Raw genomic sequence first — 20,895 nt, 5'->3', positions numbered from 1 at the left:
AAGGGTCAAGGAAACAGCCCTGCAGATAAGCCATTCCTACTGCCTCATGCTTTGACTGCCAAGTTGAATCCCCGTTTCCTCCTTTTATCATTCAGTTCTTGTGCTGACACAACATGCTGTTAAAGACTTCATTTCCAACCATGCTTTATCCCCCACCCCCTTCCCAGCACACACATCACAGAGACATTTTGCCAAGGGCAGTATCGGCTAGGAAATATTGGCAGGCCGCATTAGGAGCAGGCGACGAAGCCTCATGTTTCACTCCTGTTTTATTATTAAGTCGCCGTGCAGGTTGGGACAATGACCATCCTGCCACTCGTCCTTGTCAGGTGTCACGTAAGTGTAGGCTGTCAATGAGCAAGAAACAGAAGCACCTGGAGGAAGATTTTACAGATTTGGTGCATTTTTTATTTTATGTTTTTAAAAAAGCAGGGTTCATGTTTTCTTAAGCAAATGACATTCTCAGGCTGGGTTCATATGAATAAGATACTTGGATCAGACTGCTTTACCTTGTCAGGGGCGTGAAAGAGAACTGCGTGCTTAAGTGCTTCTCCTTTTTAAAAAAAGCTCCTTGCGTGCTGAAACGGGCGATTTTCTGCATATGGAAACCAGCGGGAGACTCATGGAGGCATTGGGTCTGTTGTTGGCAATGCTGACATCACAGTTAAACCAGAAGTGGCATCACCACATCACTGGGGATGCTCAAGATTTCGGACAAAATTCTACCGTTAAACCACAAAGTTTTGCCCAAATCCTTGAGTGTCTATAGTGACACACTGACGTCACTTCTGGTTGCACAGGAATTGACATCTGGGCTGAATCCACATTACCTCCGCGTGTCCCAGTGTTGCACTAAATGTTCGCTAAACACCCGGAAGTATATCATCTTTCTAGCGCGATTCAGAAATCACGCTTGAAAGACGCTATACTTCCGGGTGTTTAGCGAACATTTAGTGCAACACCGGGATGCGCGGAGGTAATGTGGATTCAGCCCTGCATGTCAGAGTGCTGATGTGCCCCACCCCCTCATTTTTGTCTTTATTTTTCTCCCACCCCAGCTGAGTGGTGATAGGAAGGATCCACTGGGCGTGGAGGTCTGCTGCTCCCAGCAGGAACCTGGGAAGCCTCTATGGGGAAAAACTCTCTGACACCATAATTTTCGATGCGAAGAATTTCATACTCTGGCTCAGTTCAGACATCCCATGAAGCCTCAGTTTAATTCATCTGTCTCTGGTTAGGTTGATTGATGGAACGCAGGCCACTCCACTAACTACAGCTAGTTAAAGAAGGACTTTTTATGCACGAAGTATTTGCTCCCTGTCTGGCTCTGTAGTGGTTCTGATTTTTTCTGGTATATGCCCAGCAGTCGATACCTTCAAAGGTCATCCCAACACTATCGCAGGGTTTGCCCGAATTAAATGGATGCTGGTTTCTCGTTACTTTTTCTTAAACGCGAGAACATGCCGGGTCTGACTCCCGTGCAGATGTTAACATTCGCCTTTCATCCACCCGTCTTAGACGCGCCCCCTGCACAATGATTGGCCAGTTTGGTTCCTGTTCTGCCCCTCTCTCCAGGTCCTTGGGGAAGCTCAGGCCATCCACTGCACACCACAGTCCGTCTGTAGTACCCATGCAATCTAAAGGTTTCTGGATGACTTGAAACATGAAGTGTCTCTGCTACTCAGTGTAAATATAGATCACTCTGCTTACAATTACAGCTATTAGGATCACCCAGAGCAACAAATGCAAAATGGATTGTCAAGGCCTGGCTCTCTAGTGAGCTCCGGAAGTCTGTCTATGTATGTACAGCTAGCCTGCAAGGCAGCCTCCTCTGGCTCTCCAGCCTGCTGTGGCTTCTTCCGTTACAGGGATGGAGGCATGCCATGTGGGGGCCTTCCCCCATGCCCACTGTAGCTTCACTTCCCCAGCAGCAGCTATTGGCGTCGGAAAGAAATCTGAGCCCAATGCAGAGAAGCATAATGAAACAAGTAACAACAGGCCAAGCAGATGAGCTTTCACTTCTGAAAAGTTCAGGAGCAAGGCAAGAGTGAGAAAAGGGTCAGGGCTCTGAAGTCAGGTTCTGAAGTTGGTTTCTTAATCCCAGTTAGTCTTAGTTATGGTTTTGTGTAGTATATGGACACAGACATCCTGGTTGTTCCCTGCTCGTTCCCTGCCAATGCCTCCCCAGGCTACAGAGAAATGCAATGAAACCAGCATTTGTAGAGGTAAAATGGATCAAGAGTGATCATCTGTGAGCTGAATCCAAGTTTCACAAACTAAGCACAGTTGTAATAAACCATGATTTCATATGGTATCTGCACTGAGACTTTGGAATAATTCAACTCTCAGAACCTGCAACCAACCAAACTGACTGGTGGGGTTGCCATCTGCACACTGCAGTTTCCCATTCCCACCACCCAGCATCACTCAGTGGAGCAGCAGGGAGGAAATGGGCAGAATGATGTTAAGCAACATGTCCAGGTGAAGATCCTGGTGTGATGGCACTGTGTTGAGCAATTATCTCGGAATTATGCTGATCTCTATGGTCTTTACCATAGAGACTGGGGAAATTCCTAGAGTGACTATCAATGTAGTAATGTTATGTCCAGGTCTTCATCCTCCTTGTGCCTTGACCTGCAAAGCACCTAGAGACAGGTCAATAGCCATGTATTGCAGACTCCTAGGTTTTTCTGGCCTTTCTCCCCATTTTGCTGTCCCAGCCAGGCAACAAAACATGGAGGTTACCAAGTTCCTGGAAGACTGTCAAGCATGACCTATTTGGCCTTCATTCAGCTTGGTGGGTCATGGGTTCAGCTGCCTTGCTCAATGTATTAGGTATCCCGGGCCAGGCATTCTGGACTACGGCAGTAAGCTGCAAGTTCGAAGGTATTTAAAAGTAAATGGTTTTTCAATATATATATTAAGTTCAGTGTTTTTTTAAAAAAAAATCAGCTACAGTTTCTATTTTAAAAAATAACCTAGTTAAGAAGAAATCTGAACTGAATACAAATAAATAGTCTTTTCAAATGGAAAGTATGTCCCAGTTTTGAGCTTTTAAGAATAATATGCTCCAGCAAGAAATTAGTATGCGCCTTTATAAATTTTGATTTACAGTGCAATCCTAAACAGAATTACTCCAGTCTAAGCCCATTGACTTCAGTGGGCTTAGACTAGAGTAACTGTGCTTAGGATTGCACTGTTAGAGTCTTTTTTCCCTTTAGGGATTTAAATTGCCTTAACAAATCCATCAACCATGGAGGATTCACCTTCCAATTCTATGTGCAAGTGACAGCAACTGTGACTGAGGGCAAGACGTGGACCCCACGTTCTTCCAAGAACAGATAGACATCAACTGATGTATATTCCCAATAAGCAGCTGGAATAATGGGGGGGGCAGTCTAATCCTCAGCAGTGATAAGACGTTGATTCTACTCCCCCACCCCAGGCCACTCACTGGGAAAGAATGCAAGACCTGCTGGTGACATCATTTTATCAGTATCAAAATCAAAAAGAGTCCAGTAGCACCTTTAAGACTAACCAATTTTATTGTAGCATAAGCTTTCGAGAATCAAGTTCTCTTCGTCAGATGCCTGATACAGAGACTGGTCAAATACAGAAGAGGAGGAGAGAGAAGAGGCAATTAGGGGGAGGAAGGGGGAGGGTGCAATCAAAACATTCCTTTGCTAGTATATGTAAACATCTCCTTTTAGTGTGTGTATCAGTTGGCTTCAAAGGAGTTTGCACTGTTAGTTTGTAGCAGCCAAACAGCTAGACCATCCAATTCCAATGCAGTATGAGCCTTCGATAACCACAGCTCTCCCTGCCAGATGCATCTGACAAAGAGATCTGTGGTTCCCAAAAGCCCACGCCAGGTGCCACTGAGCTCCCCCAGACCCCACCTCTGTAAAGGAAATCTGTTACCTGTGGTAATGTGATAACCATTCATAGTCCCTATTCAGTTCCAGCTTGACAGAGTCAAATTTGCATATGAATTCCAGTCCAGCAGCCTCCCGTTGGATTTTGTTTTTGAAAGGTTTCTGTTGGTGGAGATATGTCTTCTTCCTAGCTGGATGATAAAGGGTTTGGATGGGAGGGGAAGAGAAAACAGGGAAAGATATGGACCAACTCACATTAAACTTGGTGGAGTATTATGCCCCCTACTTTTGATGCTCTCATGGCATACATACCTTTCTGAGTTCAGCCCAATGGTTGCCAGTTCCCAAACCCTTATGGTCATGCATCAAAAAACATAATTTATCCATTTTCTTTTCAGTGAAAAGTGCTTAGGACATCCTGATCTCAAACCTGAAATAAAAACTGAAGACCTGCCCAACCTGTTAAGTCCAGAAGCTTTAGATAAACTGGAAAATGATTACCTTAATTCTGTAAAGGTAATACTTGTGTTTTCTGGTTTTCAAGCAAGAGTATCACTAATTCTAACATTTATCATGGAATATACTAATGGCTCTTCCGTTCCAGAGACTAATGCTGAGATATATGGGAATGTCCTTAAATAAATCCTTTTTGAAATTAAAATGGGCCAAGCGGAAACATGTTTATGTGGGGAAGACGATTTCTTATCTTTTATTTCTGCAGATCACTGATCCCTGGTCTGTTTCTAGAGTGTGTATCTCCACAAGGCCCCAAAATGTATTCTGAAAGAAGGCCACTGTCCGGTCACAATCCATTCTATTTTGCTTCTTCTTATGCATGCATGTGTGTGCGTTAGAGCTGCCAACTTCCAGGTGGGAATACAGCAAAAACACCGTGTAATGGATATTTAAAGTGAAAACACTAGGTTTACTTATATCCAACAGAGCCCCATGGCGCAGAGTGGTAAGCTGCAGTACTGCAGCCCAAGCTCTGCTCACAAACTGAGTTCGATCCTGGTGGAATCTGGGTTCAGGTAGACGGCTTAAGGTTGACTCAGCCTTCCATCCTTCCGAGATCAGTAAAATGAGTCCCCAGTTTCCTGGGGGTAAAGTGTAGATGACTGGAGACGGCAATAGCAAACCACCCCGTAAAAAGTCTGCCAAGAAAACATCATGATGCGACGTCCCCCCATGGGTCAGTAATGACTCAGTGCTTGCAACTTTACCTTACCAACCTACTTATATCCACACTTGAATATTTATTACATCAATATACATGTACAGGCAGATATGTAATGACAAAATTGTTATATTACGAAAGATATTCTTTCCACAACATTATAGAGTCCAATCTTCAATCCTTGTGTGGATGGAAGTGCGACCTATGCACTTTGTCAGAGTCACAAATTGCCTGCATGCTAAGAACTTGCATTTACAATGCTTGCTTGTAAATTTGCCCGAGCTCACTAGCTTCACCTCTCCTTTCAAGCAGCACAGTCAATAATGACAGAAATCATTGCAAGTTCTTAGCACACAGGTGATTTGTGGAATGCGACTCTGACGAAGTGTTTGATGCACCAAAGCCTGCTGTGAAGAAGAAGGAAAAAATAATAGTAGTAAAAGGTACTGCTTGTAGGGCTGCGAAGAAATGGAGGCAGAGGGTCTTAGAGCTACAAAATTCCAGGGGCCCTGATTGTCCTGGGAACCTGGGTAAAGTGTAACAGGCAGCATACCTGTTCTAACCAAACATCTTGCACGTGTTCTTCTGAAGCAAAGGGAAATCTTCCTCTGGAGGCCCGTGCTGGGTCTCAAGAAGGCGGTTTGCAATTCCAACCAGGCAGTTTCACTGTGGCCTCTCGTTTGGCTCTCGGTAATAAAAATGCATTAAATGAACTTGAATTAGAGTGGGGTGGTATCTTATGAAAAATATCTCAGGGGACATGGAAGGACTCGTGTGAACCTACGAAGTTGCCTTACACCAAGTCATACCCTTGTTTTATCTTGCTCAGTGGAATCTATACTGACTGCCAGCAGTTCTCCAGCTGACAAAGGTCTTTCCCAACACTTCTTGCCAGGAATTGGATTGGGAAGCTTCTTTATACCAAAGTAGGGTCGCCCACATCCAGAGATCAGTTCCCTGGAGAAAATGGCTGCTTTGGAGGGTGGACTGTGGCATTAGACCTTACTGAGGTAACTCCCTGCCCCAAACCGCTCTCACCCCAAACTCTACCCCCAAATCTCCAGGAATTTCCCAACTGGCAGTTGGCAACCCTAACGCAAAGTGTGTGTTCTACCTCTGACTCACTGCCTGCTGAACTGTTGCAGATACCAGCGTCCCACAGATCTGAGGGAAAGAAATCCCCTTCCTTCTACTGAGCCCCTAATTCGGCCTTCTTACTTCGTCGAATAGTCCTCAGTATGGAACACCGAGAAATGCGCCTGCCTATTCCAACGTTAGAAGCTGCCTTATGCAGAGTGGGGCCATTGGTCTACTCATTTTGGTAGTGGTGGTTCCCCATAGCCTCAGATAGTCTTCCACATCACCTTTTGCCTGATTCTTTCCATTGTAGATGCCAGCGATTGAAGCTGGACCCTGTGCACACAAAGCAAACATTCTACCACTGAACCACAGCTTCTCTCTGTTGGGTTCTATGTCTTAGCCATGATTCGTCTGTGCTTTTTGAGCTATATATGTTCAAGGAACATTTTTGTCACATTAACTTGTCTACAAAGTGTGCCCTCATGACTGCCACAGAACCTCTGCAGGATTCTGTAGAGATTCTGGATCTTGTTCTAGAACATAATTAGTTGACGCATGTGCACTAGGAGTATTGGATCTCATTGCTGATGTTTGTGAGCCAAGCACATGGTCCCTAGAATATTCCCCTGTATTCCTGAAAGATTGGCAGTAGTAACCAAGATCTCTGTTATTGCTGACCAGCAGGGCTTTTTTTCAGCTGGAATGCGGTGGAACGGAGTTCCGGCACCTCTTGAAAATGGTCACATGGCCGGTGGCCCTGCCCCCTGATCTCCAGACAGAGGGGAGTTTAGATTGCCCTCAGCAGCGCGGAGGGCGATCTAAACTCCCCTCTGTCTGGAGATCAGGGGGTGGGGCCACCGTCCATGCGACCATTTTCACCAAGGATGATTTAAACTTTAAAAAACTCCCCCCTTGTTCCAGCTGACCCAAAGTGATGTCATTGTGTGGTCCTGGGAATATGCGCGCACCATGCATGTGTGCGTGTGGTACCAGGGGCACCACCTCCCACCAGGTGTTGCCCCCTGTGCTGGCAAACCACTGAGTTCCACCACCTCTTTTCCCAGAAAAAAAGCCCTGCTGACCAGATTGAGGAAGCCTTGAGAAGACTTCAGGGGAACATAAGGGCTCCTTGGAACACAATTTTGAAACCATTATACTGGAAAGCAACAAATAAATAGCTCAAGGAACTAGCTACTATATAGATGGTGGTGTTGAACTGCATCTCTTTATCGATGTACAGGAGAAAACAAAGATATGCCTGGACAATATTCTGAAGCTGCAGACCAAGAGAAAATGGGATTCAGAAGTACAGCCAGAAGCTCTGCAAAGCCAACAGTACTCGTTGCTTGCCCTTGATATTCAAACGGTATTTGCTTAGATTGTGCATAGTACATGCATTTTCTTTGATTCCAAGGAAACTGAAATATTACCTTCTGGTATGTAGGTGTAGCCTACTGTGCTAATTTATGTTAGTCACGTCCTCGTAGAACGTATTAGCAAATGTGGCTTATTACAACTTTTTAACACTGCCACCATTTGCTTCCTAGCTACAAATTAAACCTGCTGTCAATTGTGTCACAGACATAATAGGCAACTGATTTTTAGAGTTCTTTTAAAGTGAAGGGGGGGATAGATTTATTAGAAAAGCCACTTAATGGGAAAAAAAAAACATTTGCTTCCAGGCCTATGGCAGCCAGAAAGAGAAAGAAAGAGAAAGAGAGAGAGACTGCAGCCAAAATGATAGCCACCCACATTTAAACAGTAAGAAAGAAACAAAAGTTCCCACAAGCTTTATGGAATGCTAAATAACGAAGCTGGAGGGTTTCATTTTCACAATTTTCAATGGGCTGAGTTGTATCAATTAAATAATACCCCAAAAGAAACTGGAGGGGGTGGTTAAGGTAGGATGTGTGTGTGTGGGGGGGGGGGGTTTGTCCCTCTCTCATGAGTAGTTTTTCCACCTCTAAGATTATTATGTCTTTTCAACGACCAGGGAATTCATATTTGATTCCCTGGTTGTTGAAAAGACATAATATATATATAAAAATTCGAGAACCAAATGTGTTTGTGAGTGGCAAAACTGAGAAGGAAGAAAGAAGTAAATGAGTCCAAATATGGGGTGGGGGGAAATAAAGCAAGAGCTTATTCTGAAAATGGCTTTTATCAATGGCTTGAATTTATTCACATGTCATTTTATGCTACTTTACATACTTGTGGGAGTGGTCAACTTGTATGGTTAGCGTAATGTGTGAGCATGAAGTACTGTTGTCACTTAGGCGCAGAGTGTGTCCATTACAGTGTTTGAGATGTGCATGCATGGATAGGAAACATTGCCAAGGGAAGTTGTTGTTACTGTGTATGGTCAGGACATGTGAACCCTAGACGTGTATCTGTGTGAATGGGGCCCATTTTCCAATTCATACTAGGGGCCAAGCTACACATGACGAATGACACTTGAACGGCAAGTGGATTGAGTGGAGGGCAAGTGAACAGGGAGAAATACACTTGCCATTCAAGTGTCATTCGTCATGTGTAGCTTGGCCCTCTGGTAGCTCAAGTGTAAGAAAGAAAATCTTCTTCGTGCTCACTCTCACATCTAGGAGCTGCTAGGTTAGGTGTGACACCCTCCTATGCACCTAGTTTGGGCAATAACCAACATGAGTGATAACTAGGGAGGTGCACCCCACCCCCCCAAAATCTGGGTGATTCAGATTCGTGTTTCAGGGATACCAAAAAAATTCATTCTTCCTGAAATCTGGGTCAGATTGTCTAATCCTGCTAGGGAATCCTGAATTTATCCAGATATTTTTCCCTATGGAGAATAATGGGATAAAACTATCTGGGGGACTGGGAGGGGTCATTTTTCAAGCAAATGGCACCAGATTTGTAGAGAACCTACTCCTGACTGTCCACTAAAGTCCACTCAAGTTTCAGGGAGCTTGGACCTCAGAGTCCAATTCTGTGGGCTCCTGGACAATCAGCCCTTCCAGCCACTCTCAATTGTTTCTTATGCAGGAAACATTTCCAAGGCTTTCCATGCAAAGGGAAACCTTAGGCAAAGGCAACCACTGGCCAAAAGCCAGTCCCAAATGCAAGTCCTACTCCCATGCAAGCCGAACCAACAAAGCCCAACAGAACCAAAGTGAAGCAAGGGAACTATTGTCACACCAGATAATCTCAATGTCAAACCAGAAAATCCACCAAAACTTAAGTGGGGATAATGCCTGTTGTCAGAACCACCGAGTTTCAAGGTGGCCAGTGGTGGTTTGAAAGGCTCTTTTGGAGCACGGGCAGGGGTGGAGGGACAGAATGGTAATCCTGCCTCCTGTCCTCTGCTGTCTCACACTCTCTAACAACAACAACAACAACAACAACAACAACAACAACAACAACAACAACAACAACAGTGTGCTTATATACCATCTTTCTGGGCATATTAGTGCCCGTGGTGAACAAATTCGATGTTATTATCCCCACAATACAGCCAGGGAGCTGGGGCTGAGAGGGGTGTCTTATCCAAGACCACCTGCAGAGCTGATAAGCAGAAACACATGCTGCCCAGAAAAGATTCATGGTCCATCTAGTCCAGCAGCTTTCCAGAGAGCCAGTTTGGTGTAGCGGTTAAGAGCACGGGGCTCTAATCTGTAGAGCCGGGTTTGATTCCCCACTCCTCCCCTTGAAGCCAGCTGGGTGACCTTGGGCCAGTCACAGCTTGGGCCAGTCACAGGGTGTTTTGTTGTGGGGATAATAATGACATACTTTGTAAACCGCTCTGAGTGGGCATTAAGTTGTCCTGAAGGGTGGTATATAAATCGAATGTTATTATTATTATTATTTCCAGAGTAGCCAACCAGATGCTCTCAGAAGGCTACAAAGATGAAAATGGAGGCTCCATCAGTGTATGGAAATTGTCCTCCATGAATCTGGTTAATTCCTTTTTAAATATTTATTTATTTATTTATTTTTATTTTCGATTTTTATTGCGCCCTCCCCGCACAGGCAGGCTCAGGGCGGACTACATTCGATAAAAATGTTACATTAAAATGCACACTTTAAAACAGTTCAAAACAGCAATACAATCAGGGCCGGTGCCAGAGGTTTTAGCGCCTGCGGCAGCGTGCGCCTGCGCCTCCGCATGGCGTGATGACATCATCACAGACGTCATCACGCGCCGCAGGGGGGCTGGGCGGCGCACGGACCGCCGAGCGCAGAAGCTGCGGGCTGCTGCTGGAGCGGCGTGCACAGGCTGCTCTGTGCGCCGCCCCAGCAGCAGCTCATGGCTTCTGCGCTCGGCTGGGGCGGAGGAGTGCGCAGCGGAGCTGGCGTGGGCTGGCTACAGCTGCTGCTGCAGCCATCCAGCCAGCTCCGTGCCGCCACCGCCGCGCGCCACAGCTGGGCGCAGAAGCCGCGAGCCGCTGCTCGAGCGGCGCACAGAGGCTGTGCCCGGCTGGGGTGTGTGGCGGCGGCGGCAGCAAGGGGCTGGCTGGCTGGCTGGCTGCAGCAGTAGCTGCAGGCAGCCCAGTCATGCCAGCTTCGCTGCGTGCGCCTCCACCCCCAACACCCCCTCCAGCGCCCCTCCAGCGCCCACGCGCCCGAGGCCACCGCCTACCTGGCCTCCATGGGCGCGCCGGCCCTGAATACAATATAAATATTTTAAAAGAATACAAAAATAGCGGCAGTCAGCCCGTCAGGGAAGTCAGTCTACTACCTAAAACCATCATTAAAAGAAGAGATTAGACGGTGGGCGCCTCTAATAGGGAGGGTTCCTGATCTCCTCTGCTCGGTCACTGGAGGCCCAGCTCAGCCCCAACCATACACCTGGCAGAACATCTCTGTCTTAAAGCCAACTCTGGCTAATGGCCTTCCTGAGGAAATAAGTGCCACAGAAGTGAATTATGCCTTGCTTGAAGAAGTGCTTTCTTTTGTATCCCTTTTGTCAACTTCATTGGGTGTCCCTGAGTATTACGGAGGACAGAGAAACTTTCTCTATAATGTGCATCCGCATCCTATGCAAAGATTGCCGCCCCCCGCCCCCCAACACATACAGGCAAGCAGTGGAACTTGGCCACATTTGTCGTTGCTATAGGCATTGCGGTGAGAGCCTCAGCCCATTCCATGACAGCCACATCCAGGACAAAAGGATTAAGCTGCCCATTGTGCCGATGTCAGCCAGTGCTATAGCAACACATCGATTGTTTCTGTTTTTGCTAAACTCTCCTTCCTTTTTGTCTAGATGATTGGACAACACGTGAAGGCCTCTGGCTGCATCAGCAACAGCCTGGAAACTGCAACGCTCGAAGTCAGTTTAAAAGAAGTGATGGAATTCGTGCCTCGGTAACTTCTGCTTCTTTTCGCGTGGAATTAAGAGCTGGACTCCCTTTACGTTTATGATTCTAGCCTTAGTTGTGCTTGCAAAGCATCCAGTAGCCCGAGATGATGATGGTGGTAAATGTAGACACCTGGTGGTAGTGGGGTTAGCCTCCTGTATGGGGAATTTAAGTCATCGTCAGGACCTACACACACAATGGGTCCCAATTCTGTAGTTTGACAGGCAGAGATTTAGAGCCAAACTACAAGTGACGTCTTACACAGGTTGGACACTAGTCGGCTTCCCTCAAGTTTTGATGGGAAATGTAGGTGCCCTGGTTTTACAGCTTGGCTCTCCATTACAGCTGCAAGACCAGGATGCCTACATTTCCCATCAAAACTTGAGGGAAGCCGACTAGTGTCCAACCTGTGTAAGACGTCACTTGTATCAGTCTCACATTAGCACCAAGCACAAACCAAAGAAGACGAACTGCACTATTTCTAGTCAGACCAGTGAGAAGCCTCTTGAGCATTAATAGGCTGGAGCAAGTCATGTGACGAGTTCCACTCTCTGTGAAAGCTTTTGGATTAAACATGCTGTTTGCAACCAGGGCAAATAGATGGCTGCTAATGTGGGCCACTGTCTTGCTCTCTGCCTTCACCTTTCCTGGCTGCTCCCTTCTTCAGCTAGGTTCTGTAGGAATCAGGTCTGACAGAAATAACAGTCATTCACTGACTGCGAGCAGAACCACAAGTGACAAAAGGCACAGACTGGACACTTGTCTGCTTCCCTCAAGTTTTGATGGGAAATGTAGGCAGCTTGGCGGAATGTTGGACAAGTGACAGTTGAAAAGTCCATTGGACAGCAGTCGGAGAGCAAAGCTGCGAGACTTGGATGCCTACATTTCCCATCAAAACTTGAGGGAAGCAGACAAGTGTCCAATCTGTGCCTTTTGTCACTTGTGGTTCTGCTCGTGCCTTTCCCTAATGATCTTAGGCTGGGGTGGGGGGGGGGAATATTATAGGGTTGCCAGCTCCAACTTGGGAAATTCCTGGAGACCTGGGGGGTGAAGCCTGGAGAAACCTGGAAAAAGTGGGGTTTGGGGAGGGAAAAGACCTTGACATGGCATAATTCCATAGAGTCTACCCCCCAAAGTAGCCATTTTCTCCAGGTGAACTGATCTCTGTGGCCTGGAGACCAGGTGTAATTCCGGGAGATCTCCAGCCACTACCTGCGGGCTGGCAACCCTAGAATATTAAAATTGAATTTTAAAATAAGAATACAAGAACACGTTTAAAAATCTACGCCGCGAAAATAAAATGCTAACACCTTTTCTTATTCCTGGCTACTTAATTCTTGCCCAAATAAGAATTCACCCTGTGGGGAAGAATTTCACCATTAAAAAAAATGTCACAAGCGTCCAATCCTAGTCAGGCCTGTGTTGCAAAGGGATCAACTGATCTTGTATCCCCCCCCTCACTTCTTTTCAAGTACCAAAACAGCCATGGGGAGGAGTGCTTCGGCACTTCAAAAGGCACATGGGGAAACAAGATTACCTGCCCCCCCCCCCCCCCGCTGTAGGCACAGCATATTTAAATTGGTCACATTCTTCTGTCAAATGGTGTCTCTGGCCCATGTAGTTTTGGCCCTTATTGTTTCCGTATCTCTGTTAGGATTAAATCCACCATAAAACCCCAAGAAAGGTCAAGAGCTGCCATCTCCTCTGTGGCAAAAGCACAATAGGAACCTTTAACAGAGAAGAGAGATCCAACTGGGCTACAAGTTTATCCACATCAGCCTCTAACCAGATACTGTGCAAAGATTAGTGAATGCCTCAGTACCTGGTCAAAAATGGTGAGATAAGATTACGCAGAATGCCTCCACCGGTCACGGCTGGCTCTGTGATGAGCTAGAACAAGATGGAGACCAGATTTGGGGCAGCAACAGCCTACCACCCACCCAGCAGCCAGAACAGCTAACATTTCTTTCCTTCCTGATTCCCAAACCTGTGGCAGGTGTTTGAGCACCCCTACTGGGAAGTGAACATAGGTAGCTTGGTGTGGAGAAAATAGCAAGAATAGGTCACTCCGCAGCCAATTAATAACCTTCTCCCAATTCTCCTCTTCCTGATTAGCCACAGCAGAAAGAGGCTGAGGGCCCAGAGAACGTGAGACAGAAATGACTGACGTTTGTTTATATTGATTTATTTTTGATATTTGTTGTCTGCCTTTCTCGCTGAGACTCAAGGTAGAAGTCAATATAGAGATCAACAGCAGAGACATTCAATAAACAGGGCAATAGGGTATGTAAAAGCAAATTTGCAGAGATCTAAAAACAATCAGAAATCCAATACAGAGCTGAAACAATGCTGAAACAGAGGGTAAGCAACTCTAAACCTGACATATTAAACAACAGAGAAATTATTCAGTAGGATCATACTTACAGCAACAGACAATACATAGTAGTAGAGTCTACAGTCCCTAACCCTTTATCAATTCATCTCTTTGAAACCACTTCCTTATAGTATAGCCCTCCTATCTGTGTGAAAAAGCCCTTCTAAACAATTCAGTCTTGCATAGTTTGCAGACAGCCAGGAAAGTAGGAACCTTCCGAACTTTATTATTCTGATCCTCCTATTTGAGTCCTGAAGGAAGCAGAGAACTTCCTAAGTGGACAGCAACAGTGAGATTCTCTTGTGCCCGCCCAGTCATAGTCAAGAGGCCGAGAATGTGTCCTTATGGTATGAGGAATATTTACTTCTCCCAATTCCCTATCGTGGTGCTTTTTGAAATGGAACTAAATCTCACACACCCGTGTGCTCTGAAAGCTTAAAAGCAAAGAAGGAGCTTTCCATCTGAAACAGCTCCAAATGAGAAGACTAAAAATAATTTCACATTAACCTTTGAAATTTCACACCGCAAGAGTGGAGCAGAGTGGGTTGTTTGCTTGCTATTAAATGCTTTACACAATCAAATATGGCAGAATGGAAGGAAAATTACTTGCCTCGATGGTGAACTCACAGCGCTTCGAAAATGTTACTGGGAGGTACAAACGTGTAATTAACTTTAACGGATCAGATTGAAGTTATAGGTCTTGAATTTTACTTTCCATTTGGATTGTAGATATGATTAACCTCCTAATGCATTAAGTAAGTCTCAGAGAATCTACATTAGTAGGCATATGTAGAAGTATAATAAAACTTGAGTTCTGGTGTGAAATACTTCTTTTTTAAATTGGTTGAGACATACAGAGTTTTGGAAATGTATCGATCTCCATGCTCTGCACTTGAGTCCAATAATATAAAAAGGAAATTTGATCTATGGAGGAGATAGAGTATTGTGAGATGGAAGAAATGTATTTTGGACAACTTCTGTAACCTATATGTCAACACTGCAACATATTTGAGTCATGTAGCTAATATATGATAGGGGTAGAGAGTATTAATTATCAGGGCTGTCAGAAAGCAATGATATTTGGATGGCATCATCTCAGCAGCTCCCCAAACAATGTACCTATTTCAACAGATGTCACAAATTTGCATTTTTGACACTTGACCTTGTCGTATTCAGCTGTAATGATCAGACATGAGCTGATCACTGGAGCTGTTCAGTTCGGCACCAAATAACTCAAAACCTGCTAAACAAAATTTTTGCAGAACTGTGCATGTGATAGGTTGGCAGCCATTAATACACATGAACACAGACTACTGAATCAGAACACTGGCCCATCAAGGTCAGTATTATCTATTCAGACAGCAGCTCTCCAAGATCTCAGGTAGAGAGCTCTCACAGCACCTCCTACAGGATCCTTTTTAAACTACAGTTGCCGGGGATTGCAAACCTTCACATCTATAGAAAAATGCCCTCTGTCTGGCCCAGGCCCCATTCTTTAGATTTTTGATCCGCATGGAGACCAGGTTCAGAAGATATATCTTCTGAACATAACTGTCCCATTTTAGCAGCGATATATAACAGCCATTGGTAGATCTATGCTGCGTACTTTTATGCAACTACAACTAATCAGTAATTCCTTCCTGGTTCTGTGACTCTCGGAATGGGCAATTGTTTTTCCAAAACAAAGGACATTGATATCTGTATTATTGGGGTGGGGGTGGGGATTCTGTTTATGCCTGGTTGCAAGCAATCATATTAAAAATAAGCAATTGTGTTACAGCTTTGAGAAAGCATTTCTGGAATGGGACAAGGAGAACAATCACCCCCAGTTTGTGGAACGTATGGTGACCTATGTTAATGACTTCCATGATTTGTTGTAAGTTTGTTTCCTTCATAATTATATCATTTGTTGTTTCAGGAACTGATATACTGAGACTGCAGGATATGAATATTCCAAATACATAAATAACTTCCGTTTTTAAACCCTGTTTTTAAAGAGGAGGCAAAGGACAGATCTCAGATAGGTTGTCCAGATGGGTTATCAGCCCTGGGTTCAATTTTGGGGGAAGTGGGTTTTTCTCTATTCCCCCAAAGCATTACTGTGCATGCACCTCTTGGGGGGGGGGAATTCCTGGTTTTTCTCTGACGTTTCTTAAACCTGCTTTGTTCCAAAGTTTTGGGAAAGATTACAGTAAAGCCTGGATAATAACTGTGTGAGTGGGTACATTTGGATTTTCTGGCACACATGGCAGCCATTTTCCCTGACCATGCCTTCAGGGAATCCATTTCCTTCCCTGTGCCCCAGAGGGCTTTTTATTTTTTAAAAAATTGGCACTAGAATATCGTTATATCAATATGCCATTGGAAGAATAGGTCTAACAGATGCTTTGAATTCCCGTCTTTCATTTCATTAATAATAGTATGTCTCTAGCTCTTTCCCTTGCAGAGATATAAGGGGAAAGGCATATCTTCACAATGGAAGGGTCTAGAGACTTCTTTTAAATGAAAGCTGGAAATTCAGAGAACATGCTACACCTATGGTTACAATGGTATGTTGCCATAACGATATTATAGTGATTATTTTTTAAAAAAATTGCAAAAGCCCTGCTGGACAGTGGAAGGGGGATGGTCACTCCCTGGGGATTGGGGCAGGGAAACTGCGGGGGAACCTGCCACGTGGAGACCCTGCTGCCACTGCATTTTATCTGCAGCTGCACCAGCAACAGGGAGACCACAAAATCCCGTCCCTATGTGGAAGCCACCATAGTTTACTTGATAAGTTGTTGTGATTTGTACCCTGCCCCTGCATTATTTGCAGCACCTTTTAGCCCCAAGGGTTTTCTTCTGATGACGTTTCAGCCATTTGTACAGGAAGAAGGCTTTGGGGGCCGGAAGAAAACAGTGTAGTCCGTGAAGAGGAGGAAAAGGAGGGAGACGCAGCCAGGCATTCCTTCTTGGCTGTTGCATAAGATCCTTTCTTGAGAACATGTTGCCGTTGCAGGGATATTGCATTGCCCCAGAGCTGAACACGACATCCACGGCCACTTAAAGAAATACAATTCCCCATTCTTTAAGACTAACCAACTTTATTGTAGCATAAACTTTCGAGAACCACAGTTCTCTTTGTCAGATGCATCTGACGAAGAGAACTGTGGTTCTGGAAAGCTTATGCTACGGTAAAGTTAGTCTTAAAGGTACTACTGGACTCTTTACTATTTTGCTACTACAGACTAACACGGTTAACTCTTCTAGATCTATGACTGTTGTTCCAGTATTTTCCCAAACGCTCTTGTCCATTTTCTTTGTGTATTCTCTGAGGGCCAAACTAGACTTGCAGGTTTTTAAAGAGTTCCCTGCAGCTATACAGCAGCTTTGGGGAATAGCTGTTAAAAGTAAAGGAGCCCCTAAACAGCCTCAGAATTCCTCCATAGGGAGAGGAGGGGCTCCTCCCCCCCCTCAAACCATTTCCCCATGTCAAAACAGCCATCCCACCAATTCTAATGGAGTATGTTCCATAATAGCTCTGATATCTAGATGTGCCCTACTCTTCTGTTGTATGTTTAGAATGCAAATTAACACTAACATTATAACGCCCCTAGATGGCGCAGTACCGCCAATAATTAGCAAGATGTTAATGGGGAAGTCCAGCTCTCTTACCAGCACATTAACCCCAAAAGGAACCCCAAGTGTTACCATTTCTGTCTTTAAATATCTCTTTGGGCACTGGCAGTAATTTGTAAGAAAAGCTTTTTATTATTATTTATGTTATGGATGTTGGGGAAGTAGAAACATTTCCTTCCTTAAGTGTGACTATGCTTACCTTTCTTTTCCTATCATGTTTGCCACCATTGTTTCTGCTCTCTAGTGTGGCTTCAGTACCATCCCTCCCCTTCACTGTTTCTTCTTCCTGGATTAATTTTTATTTATGGTTTTCATTTATACCCCAGCTTCATCCCCAATGGTAAGTGACACATCATTCTCCATTCTTTCATTTAATCCTCACCACGAACCTGTGAGGTAGGCTAGGCTAAGTGTGTGTGACCAGCCCAAGGCCGCTCCGTGAGCTTCCATGGCAGAGTGGAGATCTGAACCTGGGTCTCTCACATACTAGTTTGAGGCTCTAGCCACTACACCACAGTGGCTGTCAATGGGCAATTCCAGCCAGTCAGGGATCATGCAGCTGTCAGAGTGATGTTGCAACACTGGATGCTCAGTCTGATTTGGCTTGGAATGCAAACAAAGCCAGTAAAGAGCGAGGGCATGGCTTCCGGGATCAGTCATGTGGGTGACTCCAACCAATCACAGACCATGTGAAAGGAATGGCATTATGACTCCGTGTAGTTAATGTGAATGGGGACATGATGCTGTTGCTGGGGCCCAAAGAAACAAGTTCAGAGTGTGGGCAAAACTTCCTGACCTAGCAAACACTTTGGAAGCAATCAGTGAAAAATTGATTAATTAATATCCTTTATACCCTACCTTTCTCTCCAGTGGGGATACATAGCAACTGACATCGTTCTCCTCCATTTTATCTTCACAACCATCCTGTGAGGTAGGTTTAGGCTTAGATAGTGTGACTGGCTCAAGGTCACCCCACAAGCTTCTGTGACAGAGGGGGAATCAAAATCAGGTCTTCTAGATCATAGTCTGACACTCTAACCACTGCACCACAGAGGCGAAATTGCCAAAGTGGGGGAATGTTCACAAAAGCTAGTAAGTACTCTGACTTAGACTTAAGAGTCTCTCTACACATTATTAAGTACCTGGGGACACTCAAGGGCAGGACTGTATGTGTAGTCCTCAATTCATGTGCAGGCTGTTCTTGCTCTGAGCATGTGAATGCCACTTTCATGGGCGCTCCATTTGTGTGACTGCATCTGCAAGTGATTCCAGATTCTCTGTGAGAACAAGCACTGGAAGCTGCTTTGAATTGTCAATTTGCATTTATTTAAGATGTGAGAAAATGTTAAGATCTGCATTTCAATGAATGGATATGTGGGAAACTGAGAGATTTTTAGCAGTTAAGGAACTGATATCGAACGCATGAATGGACTCACGCGGAACAAACTGAAGTGTGACAGTGCGACTGAGGGTCAAACTACACGAGACAAAATACCCATGAATTACACTCGAACTACATTCAAATACACACAAATTACAAAATACACTAAAATCACCTGTGTAATTTGAGTGTATTTTGTCTCATGTGTTGAGACCCTCAGTGCATAAGAAGTTGAAGGGGGGACAGGTGAAATAAGGTTCACTTGAGCGTCCCTACGTACTTTGTCACATGTAGAGAGACTATTAGTTAGACATCATTGCCTACTTATCTATCTAATGTTGCTGCCTTGAAACTGTTTCCTAAGAAAGTGCTGAAATCTTATCAGGGTTCCTCAATGAAAAGGTGAGTAATGAAGGGCAAACTTCCCCGAAAGACAGCTTCCCCACTGCTAAACATTTTCTCTGTAATGCACAGGCACAGGGAACTGTAGGGTGTGTTCTTCGTCAGATGAGCCATATATATAGGCAATTGTTGGCTGGTGGGTCAATAGGGAAAGGTTTCCAGAAAACAGAAAGCGAACAAAACCACTGATGGTAAGCAAATATTCACCAGTTCTGTGCAAAGCTACAGAACCTTCTGCTTAATATAATAATCAAGAGTGAAGTTGTTTTGTATAGAATAAAACCATCCCTTCCAGGCAATGGTCTACAACAAGGATTGATTCAGTGGACCATATTTAGGCACTGCGGCTTGTCCAGCAATGCACAAGCAGAAACATAAATGGACTAGCGTAGTTCCACTTGCACGAGATGTTGTGCAACACCTAGTGCTTTCCTTCCTGTATATAACAGCGTCCATAGCTTGCACAAGTGGAAACACAAGTGGGGATACAATAAGTTTGACTCAGCGCAAGTCGCTATTGCACTCTTTTTCTCCTGTTTCCACTTGCACAAGAGCTCTAGTGCAAGCAGAAATTTAGCACCAGCACTGAGTTTCTTTTGTCACCTATGGGATGCAGTCTAACCAATGCTAAGCATTTTCCCATTGATTTCAATAGAAATGTCTAATGCTTGTTTGAAACTCTGTAATGAAAGTAAAGAGATTTCAAATGATGGAAGCCTGGATGGAGCGTATGCCCATCATAACACAATAAGAATCCTGCAGCATATGGGATCTTTGAAGAACACCTATGCAAGATGCTTCAGACCAGCGGGCCGCCTGGCACTCCACTGTATTGAATCGTATATACTTTTAAATGTGGTGGTGGAGAGTGCCCTCCAGTCATAGCTGTTTTATGGCAACCCCTGGTGGGGTTTCCATGGCAAGAGACTAACAGAGGTGGTTTGCCTCTGCAACCCTGGTCTTTGTAGGAGGTCTCCCATCCAATTACTAACCAAGGCCAACCCTGCTTAGCTTCTGAAATTTGACGAGATCAGGCTCACCTGAACCATCCAGGTCAGGGCACTTTTGAATGTATGAAGGTACATATTGTGCAGAGGGGAACACTGACATATTTGCCTGGCAGTGATCTGGCAGAGTGAGAAGTGAGAAAAGGGGCTGTACATGATTTGATCGCAGCCAAGAACTGAAACGGCTTGCCTTCCTGGTGCAACCACAGCATACATATTAGTGCAAGTGAGGACAATTGGCTTGGGCAGGCCAAGCCAATTTGCTCAACAGACGGGACTAGTTGTCTGTCCAAGACTGAGGTAAGCTCAGTATTGCCAGGTTGCCCCTAGAAACCAGCAGGGAGCAAAGGGGACAGACCTGCTTCCACAGGCCCTTCCCAGTGATGTCGCCAGCAATGTGATGACATTGCTTCTAACAGGGACATCATCGTGTTGTTGGTATGCTAGAACCACTCCAGTTTGGGGGCGAAAACTCTATGATTTTTGCCCCCAAACCACGGCTTTAGCGCCAATGTGATGGCATCACTTCTAGATGCAAAGGAAATGATATCATTATGTTGCTGGTGACACGATGACATCACCAGCAAGGCCCACAGAAGCAAGTTAGTCATACCAGTTTTCCCCTATTTCCTCCTGGTGGTGGGGGACAGC

The 20,895-nt window shown here is 45.0% G+C and overlaps 1 protein-coding gene across 1 annotated transcript in view; it reads left to right on the top strand.

Annotated features, from left to right (window-relative positions):
* The window catches only part of EXOC3L4 (exocyst complex component 3 like 4), a 57,617-nt gene that overhangs the window by 12,696 nt on the left and 24,026 nt on the right, over nucleotides 1–20,895 (top strand). The window contains exons 5-8 of the mRNA XM_054972322.1: nucleotides 4,274–4,391; nucleotides 7,373–7,498; nucleotides 11,366–11,466; nucleotides 15,614–15,709. Of these exons, the coding sequence (XP_054828297.1) occupies nucleotides 4,274–4,391; nucleotides 7,373–7,498; nucleotides 11,366–11,466; nucleotides 15,614–15,709 (441 nt within the window). The remainder of the gene's footprint in view (nucleotides 1–4,273; nucleotides 4,392–7,372; nucleotides 7,499–11,365; nucleotides 11,467–15,613; nucleotides 15,710–20,895) is intronic.

Source organism: Eublepharis macularius, chromosome 2 (genome assembly GCF_028583425.1).
Source record: "Eublepharis macularius isolate TG4126 chromosome 2, MPM_Emac_v1.0, whole genome shotgun sequence".
NCBI lineage: Eukaryota > Metazoa > Chordata > Lepidosauria > Squamata > Eublepharidae > Eublepharis > Eublepharis macularius.
This window is presented reverse-complemented; position numbering and strand designations above follow the sequence as displayed.